We start from the raw sequence: 16451 nt of genomic DNA, 5'->3' as shown, positions 1-16451 counted from the left end.
CATTAACAAATCAATTCGAATTACATTGAACAGAAATCAAACGCGTAACCGCGAAAAAAATTGAACTTAATCTGAAAAAAAATACGTTCATTGACACTTTGCAATGATGAAACGGCTGAAACAGCATACTAACGATCAATAAATTAAGTACTCGGGCAAAAAAATGAACATACCAAATAAACTATAGAAAACATTTAGCACCAGCATGCTGGTTCAAGAGAACAGAAAAAAGCATATACTTTTAATCATGTGAAACTTTTATAACATTTTGCATATTAAAGCATCAGAATTTTTACAATATTGTTGTGAACCGCCTAGTTGCTCCTAGAAAGTTCATCCGACATTCTAAATTCTAACCGCACGAGAAACCAACTTAACTTAAAGAAAATCAATCACTATTAGCAAAGAACAAGCATGGCGAGTTGATGTGCAAGCAGCACAGAATGTTCCAATCACGACAATTGAAGTAAAAAAAATTTAAAATACAAACATGAAAACAAAAAAAGTTACCCAGTTTGAAAATTTTGATTGAAGATTTAAGTTTTATTCCGCAGAAAATTCTAAAAGAAACCTTCATTCTCCTGAAAAACAGACAAAAAAACCACACGACCAAATTAAGTGAACACTCATTTCAATACATAGGATTTATCTTTCGAACCAAGCCAATTTCGTGTTTCATTATTATAATATTGCAAAACGAGCCCTATTCTAAGTACTCCAGAAAGATATTTTGAAAATCTCGATCGAATTTACTAATCTTCTCCACACAGAAAATTTGACAACTATTGAAATTGAGGAACTCTGTATACAGGTGTAATTTAGTTTTTTTTCTTATTTTTTTTTCCACTCAAAAACAGGTACAAATAATCATCGGACTGGATTGCGTAATATATCATATGAAAGCCCTTTAAGTCGTGATTTGAACGACATCAAAAAATTTCCAAACAAAAATTCCCAGTGTCGAGAAAACCGGTTTGAAATTTTTTATTTTTGGTCAATTTTCGATCAAATAGCGTTCGGTATGTATAAAAATTACCATTTAGGATAAATATTGATTAATTTACTAAAAGAAAACTTAATTTTGGATGCCTTATATATCTCTGGCAACAAAATTCATTTGAAAAAAATTGCAAATTTTAGTGCAACAAAACCGAAAATTTTAAAATTTTGTCGTTTATACCTAATTCACTAAATTTCTACACGTTTGTACAGCTCTATCATCACACGACGTACACGAAAAGTCGACTTGACAAAAATCTGAGAATGTGGTCGGAACATTGAGCTACTTTCACAGCAACCGGCCATCCTGGTTAACTATTTACAATTTAATTGTAACAATCTGCAAACAGAATTACCAATTTACTTTCGAAATAGAAAACGATCAGCTAAATTTAAAAATTGAAAAACCAAATTGTCGTTTTGAAATACTTATCACTGGCCGCCACTTAAAATTTTTAGTTTACGCCTCCACTAAAACGAAGAGAATTTTATGAAAACCCATTTCAAAGCTCTCACAAAAACAATTGGCAAATATTTGGTCTGCTAGAACTTTCCTTATGTACTATGCCTCGATGCAGCATATGCGGTTTTGTTGAAGAAGATGACGTTTAGGAACCGTTGTTTCTATCGGATTTGATATGCAACCGAGAAGACTCTTTTATAAAAGAGGCAAAATTGCGCTTTGCAAACACAGGCAACCAAATGGCCAAGAGTCAGTTGTTTAATCCATTAATTAACTGCAGCTTGGATAACACTCCTCTCAGCTATAGTAAAAGCAACAAGACTAATCGTATCAGGGCAAAACCCTCTATATTACAAATTACAATTACACACATAAAATAGTTTTTGTTAAATGCGAAAAATGTCCAAAAACATTATAAAAAAGGTTGTTTCATCGCCTACAGTACACCGGTTTAATAAAAATCTGGAAAGCGCTTTAATTATCTCAAGCTAGTTTCGAAAGTTGGAACTAAAACCACGCATCAAGGAATGCACTTAAAAGGGGATTTAGGTAGATCTAATGAAAAATGCCATAAGCCAACTTAGCCCAAGAAGTCCAGTTCTAAATCCCGACTACATAATGAAATTAAACAACGAAATAACCTAATTGTTGTGATAAACTTATTAAATAGTTTTGGAATTGAAAGCCAGCTGTGCTCTAATTGCATTTATTCTCGCCAGAACTTTCGCTCTAAAAACATGACCGCTGCCATCAGATAGCAAATTGAACAGTCAGACTTTTTCAAATTTGGAGAAAAAGAAACACTCTTTGGTCAAATATTGGATCTCATCGACACCCAACAACAGAAGATTGTTGTCACAGAAGGTGAGAATGAAAAATTACTTCACAACCAGGGACTTATCAACAGAAGGATGCTTGATATAGAGCATTATTCCTCCAAATTCTGTTTGACTTTTTTTCACGGACTAGATGCATCAGATCCTTGGGATACTGTTTTAAAGGTAATTTAAAATCAAATAGATTTTCCGATCAATGACGTGGACCTCGCGGCGTGACATTTTCTTCCCGGAGCAGTACGGAGACCAAAAATTGCCAAACTTATTCATCGCGATTTGGTTTGGTACTATGAAGATAGATTGAAAAAATTAATAAATAGTGGTGGGAAGTCTATTTATGTGGTTGAAACGCTGACACCAGCCGATATAGAGATACTGGAGCACGCCAAGGCTGCCCATCTGTCCACGACAACAAAAAAAAGGTCAGGTTTCCGTTTAAGAACACTTCAAAAATTTAAATGAAAAAAGGATTGGAGTTAACTCGGAAAAAAATTGATGTGTGTTTTGGGTTTGAACTAAAAGAAAGTGAGGCTAAACTTTCAATGGATTTTACTGATGTGCCAGGAGAAAAATTGCCCAGAACTTATGGTAAAAACGCAGAAACGTAAGAGAAGACCAAATTGATCAGCTCATCAATCTTGTGACTCAAGTAGCCAACATGGTTTCTGTAGGAGAGAATCCTTCAAAAAAAAAACATTTTGTTGATGATATAGATTTGATTACTGAGGGCTAGCTTAGAGCGGGGTTAAGCGGGATAAATTGAAAACCAAGCTCACTTTAAATGTTTTTGTTCGTTATGGAAACCAAGCGAGGATTAAACTACCACATGAACCTAAAAAGGGTTCATTGTTTTATGTTAACATACGATCTTTAAGATGCAATCATGACCTTCCAAAATAAGAAATAGAACATTTTGATTCGTTACCCACAGATCTAAGTCTTTCTGAAACATGATGACGACCCCTTAGATTTACACTACCTTGATGGTTACTAAAAAAAACGTAACACGCAACAGGCCAGAGAAAAAAGGTGAGGATATTGCGGCATTTGTGATAAAAGGCGCACACGTTGATACACACACTATCAAAAGAGAAGTAGAAATAATGGTTATTTCTTTGAGTGAAAAAACGGATAAACATTTAATCTGCATTTTGTACCGACCACCATCACTCCTCCTTAGTAAATTCCTACAGGAGCTGCAAAATCTATTAATTGATTCAAATGCCGCCGAGAACAACATCCTCTTATGCGGTAACTTCAACGTAGACATTCTTGATCGGCATTCAAAATTTTTTTTCATATTTTGATATCTTTTGCACTTTCAGTTCAAAACTCATTACCAACCAGAATTACAAGCATTAGCTCATCTTGCCTTGATCAAATTATACATAAAATATTTAGGACAGTGTAAAACATTCATTGTAAAATAAGTAATCACTATGCCTTGAAAGTTGACCTTGATATTGTGTCATTTGAGAAAATTTTTTTCTTTTGAATCATTGATTAACTCATTTATCGACGTTTTTGATTAATTTTATCCGCTTGAAAAATTAACCATCAAAAAAGACAAGTCCTGGTTGAATCGTAAAATTCAAAGCCTTCGCAATTAACGAGACAGACTATATAAAAGGTATGTTTCCAAACCATCAGAAAATAATCTATTGCAGTTTACAAATTCAAGTGCCCAAGTTGTTTGTCTTATTAGACAGAGCAAAACGTCGTACTATTTTAAAATCACTGTTCACTGTTTTTATTGATTTTGCGGAAATTAAAAGAAAAACATTTTCCAATAGATTTGAATAAATTCAACCAGTTTTTTTGACTTTGGAGAAAAACTGGATAACATGCAAGATAATCAGAGCATTAATTGTTATTAGAGTTAAACAGAACGACACGCTATTTTTCTTTATCCCGCATATCATGATGAAGTACAGAAAGTTATTAATACTCTTAAAACAAATCGTCTTGTGGTCATGATGGCATAAGTAATAAAATGATTACATTGTGCTGAGGTAATTAGCTACCCATTAGCTGATTTGTTCAATCAAATGTTAATCTATAAAGAAATTCCAGATAAGTTCAAAATAGCCAAACTTCTATCTTTTCATACAAAGGGTTCTCACGAGGACTTATCTAATATTGGACCAATTAGCCTGCTTTCATCAATAAGCAAAGTTATGAAAAAAAGGTTTTCAATCGTTTATTCAAATTTATTAATAAGTTTAGCATCCTTGCTACAGAAATTATTCGATCATGCAAAGATTCGAAAAACATTGGAATGGCTTGTTTAATAGATTTCTAAAACGCGGTTGATACTATCGATCATACTATTCTGAGGAAAAAGCTAGAATGCTATGGCTTTCGTGGCATATGCTAACATCTAATACAATCATATTGAACTAATTGTTATCAATACGTTTCTTCAAATGGAAAGAATTCGAATATGCAACAGATAAAATACGTTGTTCCACAGGCCTCAGTACTTGGGCCGCTCCTATCAATTCAAAAAACGACAAAATGTGTCTTCTCGCGGATGACACAAGGCTGTTTTGCACTAATAAAAAAATTAAGCATAGTACAAGAATTCAAAGAAGAAGTTGAAAATGTAGACTTGTGGTGCCAAGCCAAAAGAATAACAATTAATAGGAGATGCAAATCAAAAATTCTCGCGAATCAAAAATTCTCAATTTACTAGTAGTAAGAACAAATGGGCTGCAAGGTCGTTCAGCCAGACGATATATAACTTTTTATCCTCAAACAAACTGCTACCTGACAATTTAAAACAATTAAGGACAAGCGAAATTAATAAAAAAGGTATATAATTAAGAACTGTTTTCTGTTAGATAATTCCGACTGACATGAAATCATTTATTTTCGTATTTGTTAGTATCTTGGTCCTCGTGTTTTTGTTTTTCCAGGGTCTCGCCTCAGGACTCGTTCGCCATCCTTGAGAGTTAAATATTTTATATGAATATTTTCTCACTAAATAATTCAAATTTACAAAATTAGAGAAATATCAAAAAAAATACGTAGAACACCCTTAAAATATTTCAAAAATTGCAATTATCTCGAGAATACATCAAAAGCAACATATTCAAGGAAACTTTACGGCTCCTTAATACGTCCATCTACATTTGAAGCTCCATTCCGAAGAACCAACAAGTATTGTTACAAAAGACAACTAAGACTTCTAGTATGAGGACAAAACTCTGTTCAATCACAAACCATTTTTAAAATACCTACCTCATTATTCACCATAAATAATACATCGCTTAAAAAAAGAAGATATTATCTTATTTCTGATCTGAATTGAACTCAAAATGCATATAAATGCAATAATATGTATCATGCACTTCTGTATATTAGAGCATTTTAAGACTGTTCCTGAAAAAAAATCAAGACCTATAAAAGTGAAAATCACTTCGATCTTTTATACTTAAAAGCATAGCCAACAGATAGTCGGAAAAGCATCAATGAACGCAAGGAAACAAAAAAATACTGACTTGTTTTGTGAAAAAAGTTGAACTTCCAAATTTCAAAAAAAAACATATGCCCTTGAAGCTTTTTTTGATTTTAAGAACAATCTAAGATTGGCACTTTTTTGATCAAACTAACATAAGTTTAGAATCCTCAATCAATATGTAAATTTTTTTATTTCGCTGGGATATCTGACGTTTTTCGTGACCTTTTAATTCTGCTGATCGACAGTGGAGTAAGCCTTCCTTTTAACCAAGGAAATGAACTGCACTTAAAAAGAAATCAAAAGTCAAACTGAGAAAAATCAAAACTGAGTCACCGACTTTTAGCTTTCATCGACTCTTACACAGTGACCTGAAAAAGTGAAACTTGATTTCGTTCATACATGTTAGGACATATTTGACCTTCGAGCATGGCAAATAAACTATCAAACGAAACTGAGCTCAAATAAGCATGACATCGCTAACACAGCAGCTAACCAGAAAATAGGTTGATGAGTTCAGTTTTTAAAAAACTGCTGAATGAAATCTTGTAAAACAGGTGTGCTTGCGAAGCTCAAAATTAACCCATTATTTAAGTACAAGGAAAATCATATCAATAAGCACCAAAGTAAAATGTACCGCTTAAAACAATAGCGGTAAATTGAAAAACAGAAGCTCAATTTGTAACGCCCTCTTTTCACTGCTTTGAAGTTCACTTCAATAATCGCCTACTCGTTTTAGCTAAACTTCAATTCGAAGTCTACTTCAAGCGTCAATATACCAAACAAGCTCAGAAGCATTTCGATATATATTAAACAATTCGGAATACAGCCTTCAACTCTTTGACTAATAGCCAGTCATTCTTAGTCATTTCGTCTCTGAAATGGTCTTTGAGGGCGTCGATTGACTCTCGTGTCAATTTGCTCATCAGAATGTCAGTTGAGTCAAAATGGCGGCCGTACAGTTTGGGAGCTTCGCCTGTTGTGTTCTCTATTTTGAGACAGACATCTGCTCCCTGTCTGGCGAAATCCACTGGTCTGTTATTCTGCTCGAGGGTAGCAACTGTTCCCAAAATGATTCCTTCTCTAGAAATTTAAAAAATCAAAAGTTAAGAAGTTGCTTAAAAGGCTCATTTTAAGACCACATGTTCTAACGGGACATTGACTTTTATTTCATTGTATTCAAGTAACCATGAGTAGTGTTGATTTAAATTATCCGGAGAAAACGAATGAAACTTGCAGTTTAAAACGCGTTTTTCTCAAATTGAGTTGACTATCAAAAAAATGCATAGATGGGCCAAGGTGGTATCATATAAAAACAATTTTAAGTCTTGATTCGGATTCCAAAAAAAAACGATTAAGTGGTCTCAGTATCGAGAAAAATTAGTCCGTGTTTCCTTCGTTCGACTAATTTTGCGCGACTTAAAAACTAAAGTGTGAGAAACTTAGGAGATCCTTGTTGATCTTAACTTGAAAGGTTATTCAGAATTTTTTCGCTCATAGTTTCGTTCTAAGGTGCCCTGAGTTAAGATCAATCTTCTCCTTATGTACACAGAATATGAGCATATTTCAATTGTAACCCCCCCCCCAAAAAAAAACAGAATACAAGCACCGCAGACTAACTTGGAGGGCACACATAATTGGGTGCCTGGCTTGACGATGCCAGCCTCCACTGTGACTCCGATGATGATGGGGTCTCTGGTGTTGAAGATACAGTTGGGAAGCACCCTCAGTTTGCAGGGGAACATGGCCAGGTGTTTGTGTTTGTCCTTCGCCTTCTGTTTCAATTCCTCTTTAAAGGCCTAAAAGCGCAAAAGACGCTATTGGAATTGGGCGGATGTTCAACAAAGCGCCATATCTTGAAGTCGAAATTACGTCAAAAAAACGTTAAATTTCATCAAAATTAGGGAACAATTGCATATCAACAGTGACCATCTGTTGAAATACCATGGAGGAATTTAAGAACTGCAAGCAGCAACAAATAGCAATTTCATATCCTACCCGAGACGGGAGTGCGAAATGTACGCTCGGACAACTTTTTTTAGATTCAGAGCTTCCTAAATTGACCGCGCCGCTCAGTCTATTAAAATTAATAAATCTTGTAGGCATAATCCCCCGCCTCGCTCCTTTTATTTGCTCCATAAGCCGCAAAAGAAATTTCCGTTCCGAAGCAAACGTGTCATTTCACAAAAGTAGACGGATTAATCTTCAAATGCAACTGACAACCAAAGCTGAAGAAAATAAAAAGAAACATAGCCAATCGAAGATTGGAAAAGAGTAATGAACGCAAGTAAACATAAGAAAAACACTGACTTTCTGGAAAAAAATATCACCTTTCGAATTTCAAAGAAAAAATAGATGCCCCTTAAGCTCTTCTACAATTTCTAGAACGATTTCTGATTGGCGCTTTTTTGATAACATTAACCCAACTTGAAAAAATGGATCAACCGGTAAAGTTTTTTATTCCGCTGGAAGTCTATAAATTAAATACCACTTTCGAAACTAGAAATCGTTCACGTTTTATCCAGCCATTTCCACGTTCGTATTTGAAGAGTGCTATTTACGTAATTTTCAGTAGATGAAGTTCAATTGAACTCGAAAGGTGCATATAAGCATTCATAAATGCATTAATATGTATGAATGCGTATCGGTAGTTATTAGAGACTTTAAAGACTTTCCCTGAAAAAAAAAATCACTACGTTCATTACTCTTAAAAACTACATCCTCGAGTAATAAATATGGGTAAAATAAATTAATATAAAGACAAGCAAACGAGGCCATGAATTTCAGGCTCCTCCCCGCAGTAGCTGTCCAAAGGGCTATTGAACATCGATTTCTCTCTGCTCTCAGAAGAGAAAAGTCTAGTCCTAGGTGACGCTAACGCCCATTCCATTCTTTGGTGCTCTAATATTCCCGAGGACCAAAATGAGGCTGCGATTTCTTTTACGTCACCAAACGACTATCATCAAATGAAGCTTCCATGTTACAGCATCACATCAACATCAGACACAGACCCCGTTCGCTGCCCTCAAAAACATTTGGCGAAATTAGCTATATAAATATTTGAAACCAGGCACGGAAAACCTGTCAGTTTTGCTATATTTTACACTCCCGAGGATATGCCTTCAGCGGCTCAAACAGAGAGTAACTGGCAAAATTCAACCAATAATAATGAAAATGTTTGGACAAAGGAACATACGCGGCTTGATTAAAAACCACAGAAACGTCGCCGAATTCTCCCTGGTCGAAATCGTTTCTTTACACCAGCTTTTTAAGATGAAGCGAAGAAACTATAAAACCCAACTGTACGAACTTCAAACGTTTTGATGGCAAGAATGGCTGACTAGAAAAAAAAGTTAACAGAACTTTATCTCGGGCTTCAGAAATCACAAACGCTTTTAGCGGGCAGTACCACAAACCTAAAACATGAATGTTAAAATACTGTTAAATTCATCGTAAATGCAGTCGAAAAAGGGAGTTAAAAAGATATTATAGAGTAAACGCAGCCTTTACTTCTGCCCGCTAGTATACTTGTTTTTAAACGACACAAACGCTTTTCGACTCCGCTCCCATCTGAACTTAGCTTTGAAAAAACAAGTTAACTACGCATGGTGAAAGCACGCGTGAAAATGCTTTTATTAATGCGACATGAACTATTCTGTTCAAAGAGCTCAAAAAACAAAGCAAAGCAAAGAAAAGCGTTCCCTAAGGGAGATTTTCGAAAACTCAGATGTACAGAAACTTTTCTCGTCGTTGGTCTAGTCTAACTTATAGAAGATAGTGAAAAAGGCAGTTTCAAACTCAAATCAAACTGGTTAAGTTCTTCAAACTAACAATTAAAACTTTCATAGAGAGCAGCTCAGATAGTTCGCGGTCGTGTCGGCTAATGTATTTCATGAAATTCTGAGTATTTGTTTTCCGAGGTCTTTCAATAGGGAACTTTGAAGAGTAAAACTATTTTTGCGTTTAAATTTTTTCCACTGATGTAAATATGCGCGAGAGAAATTGGAAAAGAGCCGATAGTTAATCTTTTGTCAAATCGAGTGTTCTCTACTTCTTACTAAGTCAGTAACAACTCTGTTCAGCAAAACTTGAATGGAAAATTGTGAGAACTAATCACAAACGATAGACAATATGCATTATAACTAATTTATTTCTGGGTGGGAATTCTATATTTTGATTTAAATCTAATTAACCCGATAAAATAAAGTGTATAATTATGCTATATTTAGTTCAAATACTTTTCTGCAGATTACAGTTATTTGTTTCCACCAACTTTTTGATAAAAAGAGACTAAATATCAAAGGAAAGAAATCTTTCTTTTTAAAATTTCCTTAATACTGGTGTAAAATTATATGGGACTAGTAATCGCGCGTAATCAGTGAAAAATAAACAGAATTTGGCTCTTTTCTGAATTAATTTGGTATAATTATTTTAAAAAGTAATTTTTTCCGCTTTTATCTTTTCTCTTATTTTATTTAAATTTGTCACCAAGTTGTGTTCGGGTAGACTCTGGATAGGTGCTTATTGTACCTCTAGTCTATCCACTTCATTCTGGTATTTTGTTCAACAATCAATTTGAGTTTCTTAAGACAGACAGGCGAGATAGTGACGCCCGCATTTAAATATATAATAGATAGATAATAGATAATAGACTGATAATAGATGAAAGTGAAAAAATTAGGAGACGGGTAGACAGACATAATCAAATTAATAAAAAGCAGGTATACAGACAGACAGACCTAATTTGGCCTCGAAAAAAATTACTGAAAAATTAATGGCCTTGCGGAAAACCAAGTGAAAAAATTTCTTAAGCATTGCAACATATGATATAGCTTAGTCATGAAAAAATTCTTTAAACATGCAAAATTATTATGCTTAAGCATGGGAGATAGCTGTCACTCGCATTTAAATAAAGTATAGATAGATAGATAGATAGATAGATAGATAGATAGATAGATAGATAGATAGATAGATAGATAGATAGATAGATAGATAGATAGATAGATAGATATAGATATAGATATAGATAGATATAGATAGATAGATAGATGACTTGCCATGAACTTATCGAAGAGGTGGTAGATGATGTCTGCTGTGAATATTCGGATGCCAGAAGTATCCGCCATGTCTTGCGCATCCCGCTCTACTTTCACGTCAAAGGCTAAAAAAGTGCACAAAATTTATGCGAGTCAAAGAAACTATGATATTTTGTGATTTTGTGTCAATGCAACTTTCAGAAATCTTCCTATTTCAGACGAAATTTGAAAAACTTCGCTCGCACGATGACGGTACATCAATATATTGCATGATTTATCGCGAACATGATTTAAAGACGCTAAACATGAACCGTTCAAACGGAATAGCATGGTGTTAGTTTACTCAATTGGTCTAGTTTATGAACAATGGATTTCAATGATACAACTAAAACATTAAAACGTTTCATTCAATCAATTCCTCTGTCAAAAACGATGTTTCCACTTCACAAGCATTTGCGCAAATGACTGAAACGCTAGTAAACTCCAAAAAAATGTTTCAACAAATTGATATGATGTCCTTTTTCCGAATACGACCTCGCATTCATTGTGTGTATATTATCACTTTTCTTCGGTCTGCTTCGAGGCAATTTTTGCTTCAGCTCAAAACTTGGTATTATAGAGTTAAACCTACCCCAACAATCTCTCATGTATATAAGTCAGCCTTCAAGACTTTACTATGGCTTTTTCTTCAATCGCCCCATCACCATAATACAAAAAAAGTAGGTTGGGTCTATAAATATTTTGCCACCAGTTGGAGAGGCTACTCAGCAGAAGATCCTTTTATATTCTTATGATGTTCGCAAGTGCCAAAAATCAACTTCTCAAAGCACTAACCAAGTATGACTCCGTATAGTTCATTGTGTTCCAACATGGTGTTGGCTCTCATGACGTCTTTCTTGTGAACCGGTCCGATGTTGATTCCTGAGTAGGGGATCTGTGACTGCTTCAAAAACTCCAGCAACGCCTCGAGAGATCCTACACAAAAAAAAAGTTTACGGATAAATTACCTTCAATCATTGTTTTTTGTGCGTGTGCATCTATGAAAATATGCATTTAAGAACAAATAAACATTTTTCTTACCAAGTGTCGAAGCCTGTACATAGACTCCTCTGTCATTCAGTTTAATTGATGATATCATTCCTTGTAGAATCTTCTTCATCTCTTCTGTCAACACTTCCTGCTCGTCACTCCTCGAGGCAACTAACATCGGCATCCCAGCCAGGGCCTTCTCAACGTCTTTGGCCAAGATTTTGACTCCTGTAGCTGCTCGAACTTGCTTCACTTTGTCATATTGAGCTTTGATTCTAAGTTCCTTCATGGCAGGCGGCACAAGCAGGGCTTTGATATATGTTTGAATAGGTCCATCGTAGCCTGCCACCACTATCGGTTTGCCTTCTTTCAAGCGACCATTCACTTAAACACGGCAACAATATTTAAAAATCGACCCTAAAATACAAATACTCTCAGCATTAATTTCTAATAAGCGTTTTTAACATCAACGTAGACATTTTCAACGAAAAACAGTTTAACAGAGAACACACGCTTTTAAATAAATGAATTTCGAGGAGTTTCTTCAGATTTGAACAAAGGAATTACAATGGAATATTTTCACATCCCTCGTACTTATTGTTCCGACTTTCGATACGAAAGTAACGGAATATTTGTGCTCGGGGTGGGTTTTTTTTTTCTTCAGACAAATTTCGACTTTTTAACTAGCCATTTTTGACGAAATTTTTTTAAATCACTCAAAAGGTATTGTTGTCCTGAGCTTAAATTTGAAAAGAGATTTCACCTGTGATCATTTTTCGTAAAGTTATGAGGGTTTAAAGATTGCCATTTTGACCAATTTGGGACAATTAACGCGCGATATAATTCGCGCTATTAACGCGTAAGCGGAGATTTACTCCGTCTTATAAATCGTTCCAAATTGGTTGAACGAAGCTTATTTGCCATAATTGATTTGTTACAAGGAACGAAACCTCTCTTTTTGTACTTTATATGGCGTGTGGGGGGATGATTTTCATAAAAAATTTCAAAATTTAGAAAAAAAAATTTCATTTTATTTTATTTAATTTTTTTATGTTTTTACTGCTGCTCCATAAACCTTAAAAGACAGTCGGAACATTCAGGGCTTCGCCCTGATACGAGCAGTCTTGTTTGTTTTGAGCACAAGTTCAAGGAAGAAATGCTGGTGACCTTACCGACTATGACGTCGATGGTGGTTCCCAGTCCCTGGATCTCTTTCACCTCCAGAACAGTGGCTTGTGGTTCTGTCCTGTAGGCCAGACGTTTCTTTAAGTAACTCTGGCAGAAATGGACCATGTACCAGATCATGTTGCCCATTCCGTCACCTTAAGCCAAATGATCTATCTATCTACTCTCACCATTGATTGCACTAACTAGTCCTTTATATTTAAGTATCGCTTGTCTGAATTTATGTCTAGAACTAAAGCTTGATTAGACAAATTAAATTTGATGTTTCCACAAAATGCCACTGGTTGGTGCAAGAAAACACGGATGATGGAACTCCTTGCCTTAAGATATGGCATATCAGAACGCAATGAACTACGAGTGAAGCCTGCCGTTCTAATTGCTGTTTATCAGAACAAAATAGAGTCCAGCTGATGTACTTATGACAAGGTGCTTCTATAGGCCGCCTCAGTTCTGGAATAAATACTGGAGCAGGAAAGCATCAATGATGCAATTGACAAATTGGTGTCCAAATCACATTTTAAATTTTCGGTGCCCCATTAGTACTAGTTCAATCCTAACTTATTAGTATTATTTTCATTGAATGCGTACCGAAGTCAAATTGCGGAAACATTGATGCTCAATCGTGGTTCATTCCATTCCTGAACGATAGAAGAACAACCAAACCAATTCCTGAAAGGAATGTAAGTTTACCTGTGTGTGCGGATGTGGGACATATGGATACGTAAGTGGCGGGGTCCTCGTTTTCCCAGAAAGGCACTACATTCAGTTCACACTTCTCCGCAAATTCTGCGATCGTCTTTTTCAGTCTAGTCTCAAACTCATCCTAAATACACAAATCATAATCAGAGCATAAATGGAAGGAATTTTCGACAATCGATGGAGGCATATAGATGATCTTTTCGATTTGAGGCCTCTTTGCAATTGAGATCATTAATTCCTGCAAGACTAAATAACTTTTGTCATTTTTACATCAAGTTGCGTCCGGAAACTTTTCTTTAACTGCTGTTTATGGCATAAAACTTTTCAATTAATAGACGTCTTTTTTAAATGAGCTGGGCCAGTTTTTATCATTAGTGGGAGGTATGAAAAAGTAAGTGGTACCTTGGTGTGCTTCTTCTGTTTCTTGATTGTGTCTCGGATGTCCTGTGCGGGGTTGGACTTCCACTCGAACAGTCTGTCAATCTTGTTCAGGGCCACCACAAAGGGCGCCTGTCTCTTCTTCAGCAATTCAATCGACTCCAGAGTCTGTGGTTCCAGGCCATGCATGATGTCCACCACCAGAATGGCCAGGTCACACAAGGAAGACCCTCGCGTTCTCAGGTTAGTGAAGGATTCGTGGCCTGTAATCAGACATTTCTATTTAAGTATTGCGTTACAGCTCCGAAATTACCATAGAAATCCATATTTCGCCAGTTTTGTTCAAATGTTCTTGTCTCGTATTACACAATCAGCAATACTAAATAGCGAGCAGGAGCAAGCTATAGTAAAATGAACAGTTATTACGTCGTTGACCTACCCGGTGTGTCGATGACGAGGAAGCCTGGCAGTTTGAGTGCGGCCTCGTCGAAGCCTTTCACATTGGCACTCTTGCTCCACTCTGTGATTGCGAACTGAGGCATATTGGTGGCTCCTATCTGCTGAGTGATGCCTCCCGCCTCTCCGTCCTGCACATTAGTACGTCTGATCTTGTCCAGGATCTTCGTCTTTCCTGAAAAATACAGACCAGTTACAACCTACATTATAGATCAAGGTGACAATATAGACGACTGAGGCTTGTGGAATCGAGATGATTCATTTCATCCTTTAACAATTAAACCGTCCCCAAGAACAAGGTACCCCAATATGAGTTTTGGTAATTTAACCTGGGAAGAGAAATTTTGGCTTCCATTTTGGCTGAAATGAAAATGTGTTTTCTGTGCTTCAAGACCAAAACACTGCAAGATTTCTAATCAGGTTGACCCACCTGTGTCTACGTGTCCGAGTACACACACCACTGCACATCGTGGATCTGAGACATCCTTGTTGGCCTCAGCCTCCTTCCTGCGCTTATCTATCCTCGCTCTGATCTCCTCTTTGGTGTAAGTTCCCACTTCATCGTCACTGCTAATAAACATAAGACATTTTAAGACCATTTAGTCACGAGGTTAAGTACTGTTCAGAACTTAATTCGCGGAGAGTAAAAATTACCGGGGGGTTGGGCAAAAAATCACTGCGGTTAGGGCGAGTGGTTTATAGTTATTACGGGGTACCGCAACTTCGGATCAATTCTGATTGACATAGGTTCAATCAATCATTCTATCAAATCAATTCTAAAATAGTTTAATAATCTATGCAGTTCGAGCGTTCTATCAATTTTTAACCAAGCACAGACAAGAATCAATTAGCAACATTTAAATTAACGAATCAATGGTATACGGTGTTTTTGAACTTGTTCAAAACGCTTCTATAATGGGCTTTCATGCCGTTTATTCGATCCCGATAACCAATTATACTACAGCTACAAAACCACTATCTATCTGGAACACAAAAACATACCTAGATTCGTCGTCACTGCCCCCACTGTCCTCATCATCTTTGTCCACTTCAACCTTGGAAGCAGCTGTGCCTCCATTCTCCAATTTCATACTCTTCACCCCATTGGTCAAAGCCTCAACTTTCCCGACCCCTTTATCGTCTTTGTCTCCCTTTCCTTTGCTGTCTTCATCTCCATCTTCTTCTTCGTCCATCTTCTCCCAGTCTTCGTCTTCACTTTGGTCTTCCCAGTTGTCTAGAACCTACATTAAACACAGCGCCATGAATTAAAAGAAGCGCACAAAACCAAGTGAAATCAAAAATCTTAAGATCTTAGCAACTATCAGATCGTTCAATACCAATACCAATAAGCGTTCAATTCTTGACAAAAACTTCCGAGTTTGTAATAATATGAACGCAATTTAAAAATCTGTCTCAATTCCAGAATCTAGAAGTTGAATAATCAAAACAAACCTCGGGTATCTTCTCTTTCTCTTCTACTTTCTCTGCAGTATCGCCTGCCTTCTGCTCCTCAATGACCTGGTCTTTGTTCTCTTTCTCTTTCTCTTTCTCTTTCTCTTTCCAGTTGCTCTGCTTCCTCTTGGGTCCACTGAACTGGTTTTGCTTATTATTGCTCTGGTTGTTGTTAGTGTTTTCTTTAGCATCTGGAATTGTTGGTGTTGCTGTTGCAGGAGTGGCGGCGGCGTTGGCGAGTATCTTGACGTTTCCACTCTGCAGGAACATCTGTTTGGCCAGTTCCATCCTCGCCTTTTCCTCCTTCTGCACCTTCGTCATGTATGTCCCATCTGCCTTCTGCTTCGCTATCTCCTCTTTCTTCTTTTGCTTCTTCTTCTCTTTTTTCTCCTTTTCCAGCCTAAATAATTCATTCTATATCTCACATAACATCCCTAGGGTTAGCATGAACAAACAGC

At 36.2% G+C, this 16451-nt stretch overlaps 2 protein-coding genes across 2 annotated transcripts in view; one reads left to right on the top strand and one right to left on the bottom strand.

Moving 5' to 3' along the window:
* The first annotated feature begins 2102 nt into the window (after positions 1-2102).
* The window catches only part of LOC134842175 (WD repeat-containing protein 62-like), a 323070-nt gene continuing 308721 nt past the window's right edge, over positions 2103-16451 (top strand). The window contains exon 1 of the mRNA XM_063858391.1: positions 2103-2132. The gene's annotated coding sequence lies outside the window, so the exon portion shown is untranslated. The remainder of the gene's footprint in view (positions 2133-16451) is intronic.
* The window catches only part of LOC134841196 (eukaryotic translation initiation factor 5B-like), a gene marked incomplete in the record, with an annotated part of 18694 nt that continues 8152 nt past the window's right edge, over positions 5910-16451 (bottom strand). Inside the window, 12 exon segments of the mRNA XM_063857023.1 lie at positions 5910-6841; positions 7379-7557; positions 10816-10919; positions 11629-11769; positions 11875-12207; positions 12996-13145; positions 13699-13831; positions 14110-14348; positions 14525-14716; positions 14972-15111; positions 15544-15782; positions 15994-16393. Of these exon segments, the coding sequence (XP_063713093.1) occupies positions 6568-6841; positions 7379-7557; positions 10816-10919; positions 11629-11769; positions 11875-12207; positions 12996-13145; positions 13699-13831; positions 14110-14348; positions 14525-14716; positions 14972-15111; positions 15544-15782; positions 15994-16393 (2524 nt within the window).

The sequence above is a fragment of the Symsagittifera roscoffensis genome, chromosome 3, assembly GCF_963678635.1.
Source record: "Symsagittifera roscoffensis chromosome 3, txSymRosc1.1, whole genome shotgun sequence".
Taxonomy (NCBI): Eukaryota; Metazoa; Xenacoelomorpha; order Acoela; family Convolutidae; genus Symsagittifera; species Symsagittifera roscoffensis.
This window is presented reverse-complemented; position numbering and strand designations above follow the sequence as displayed.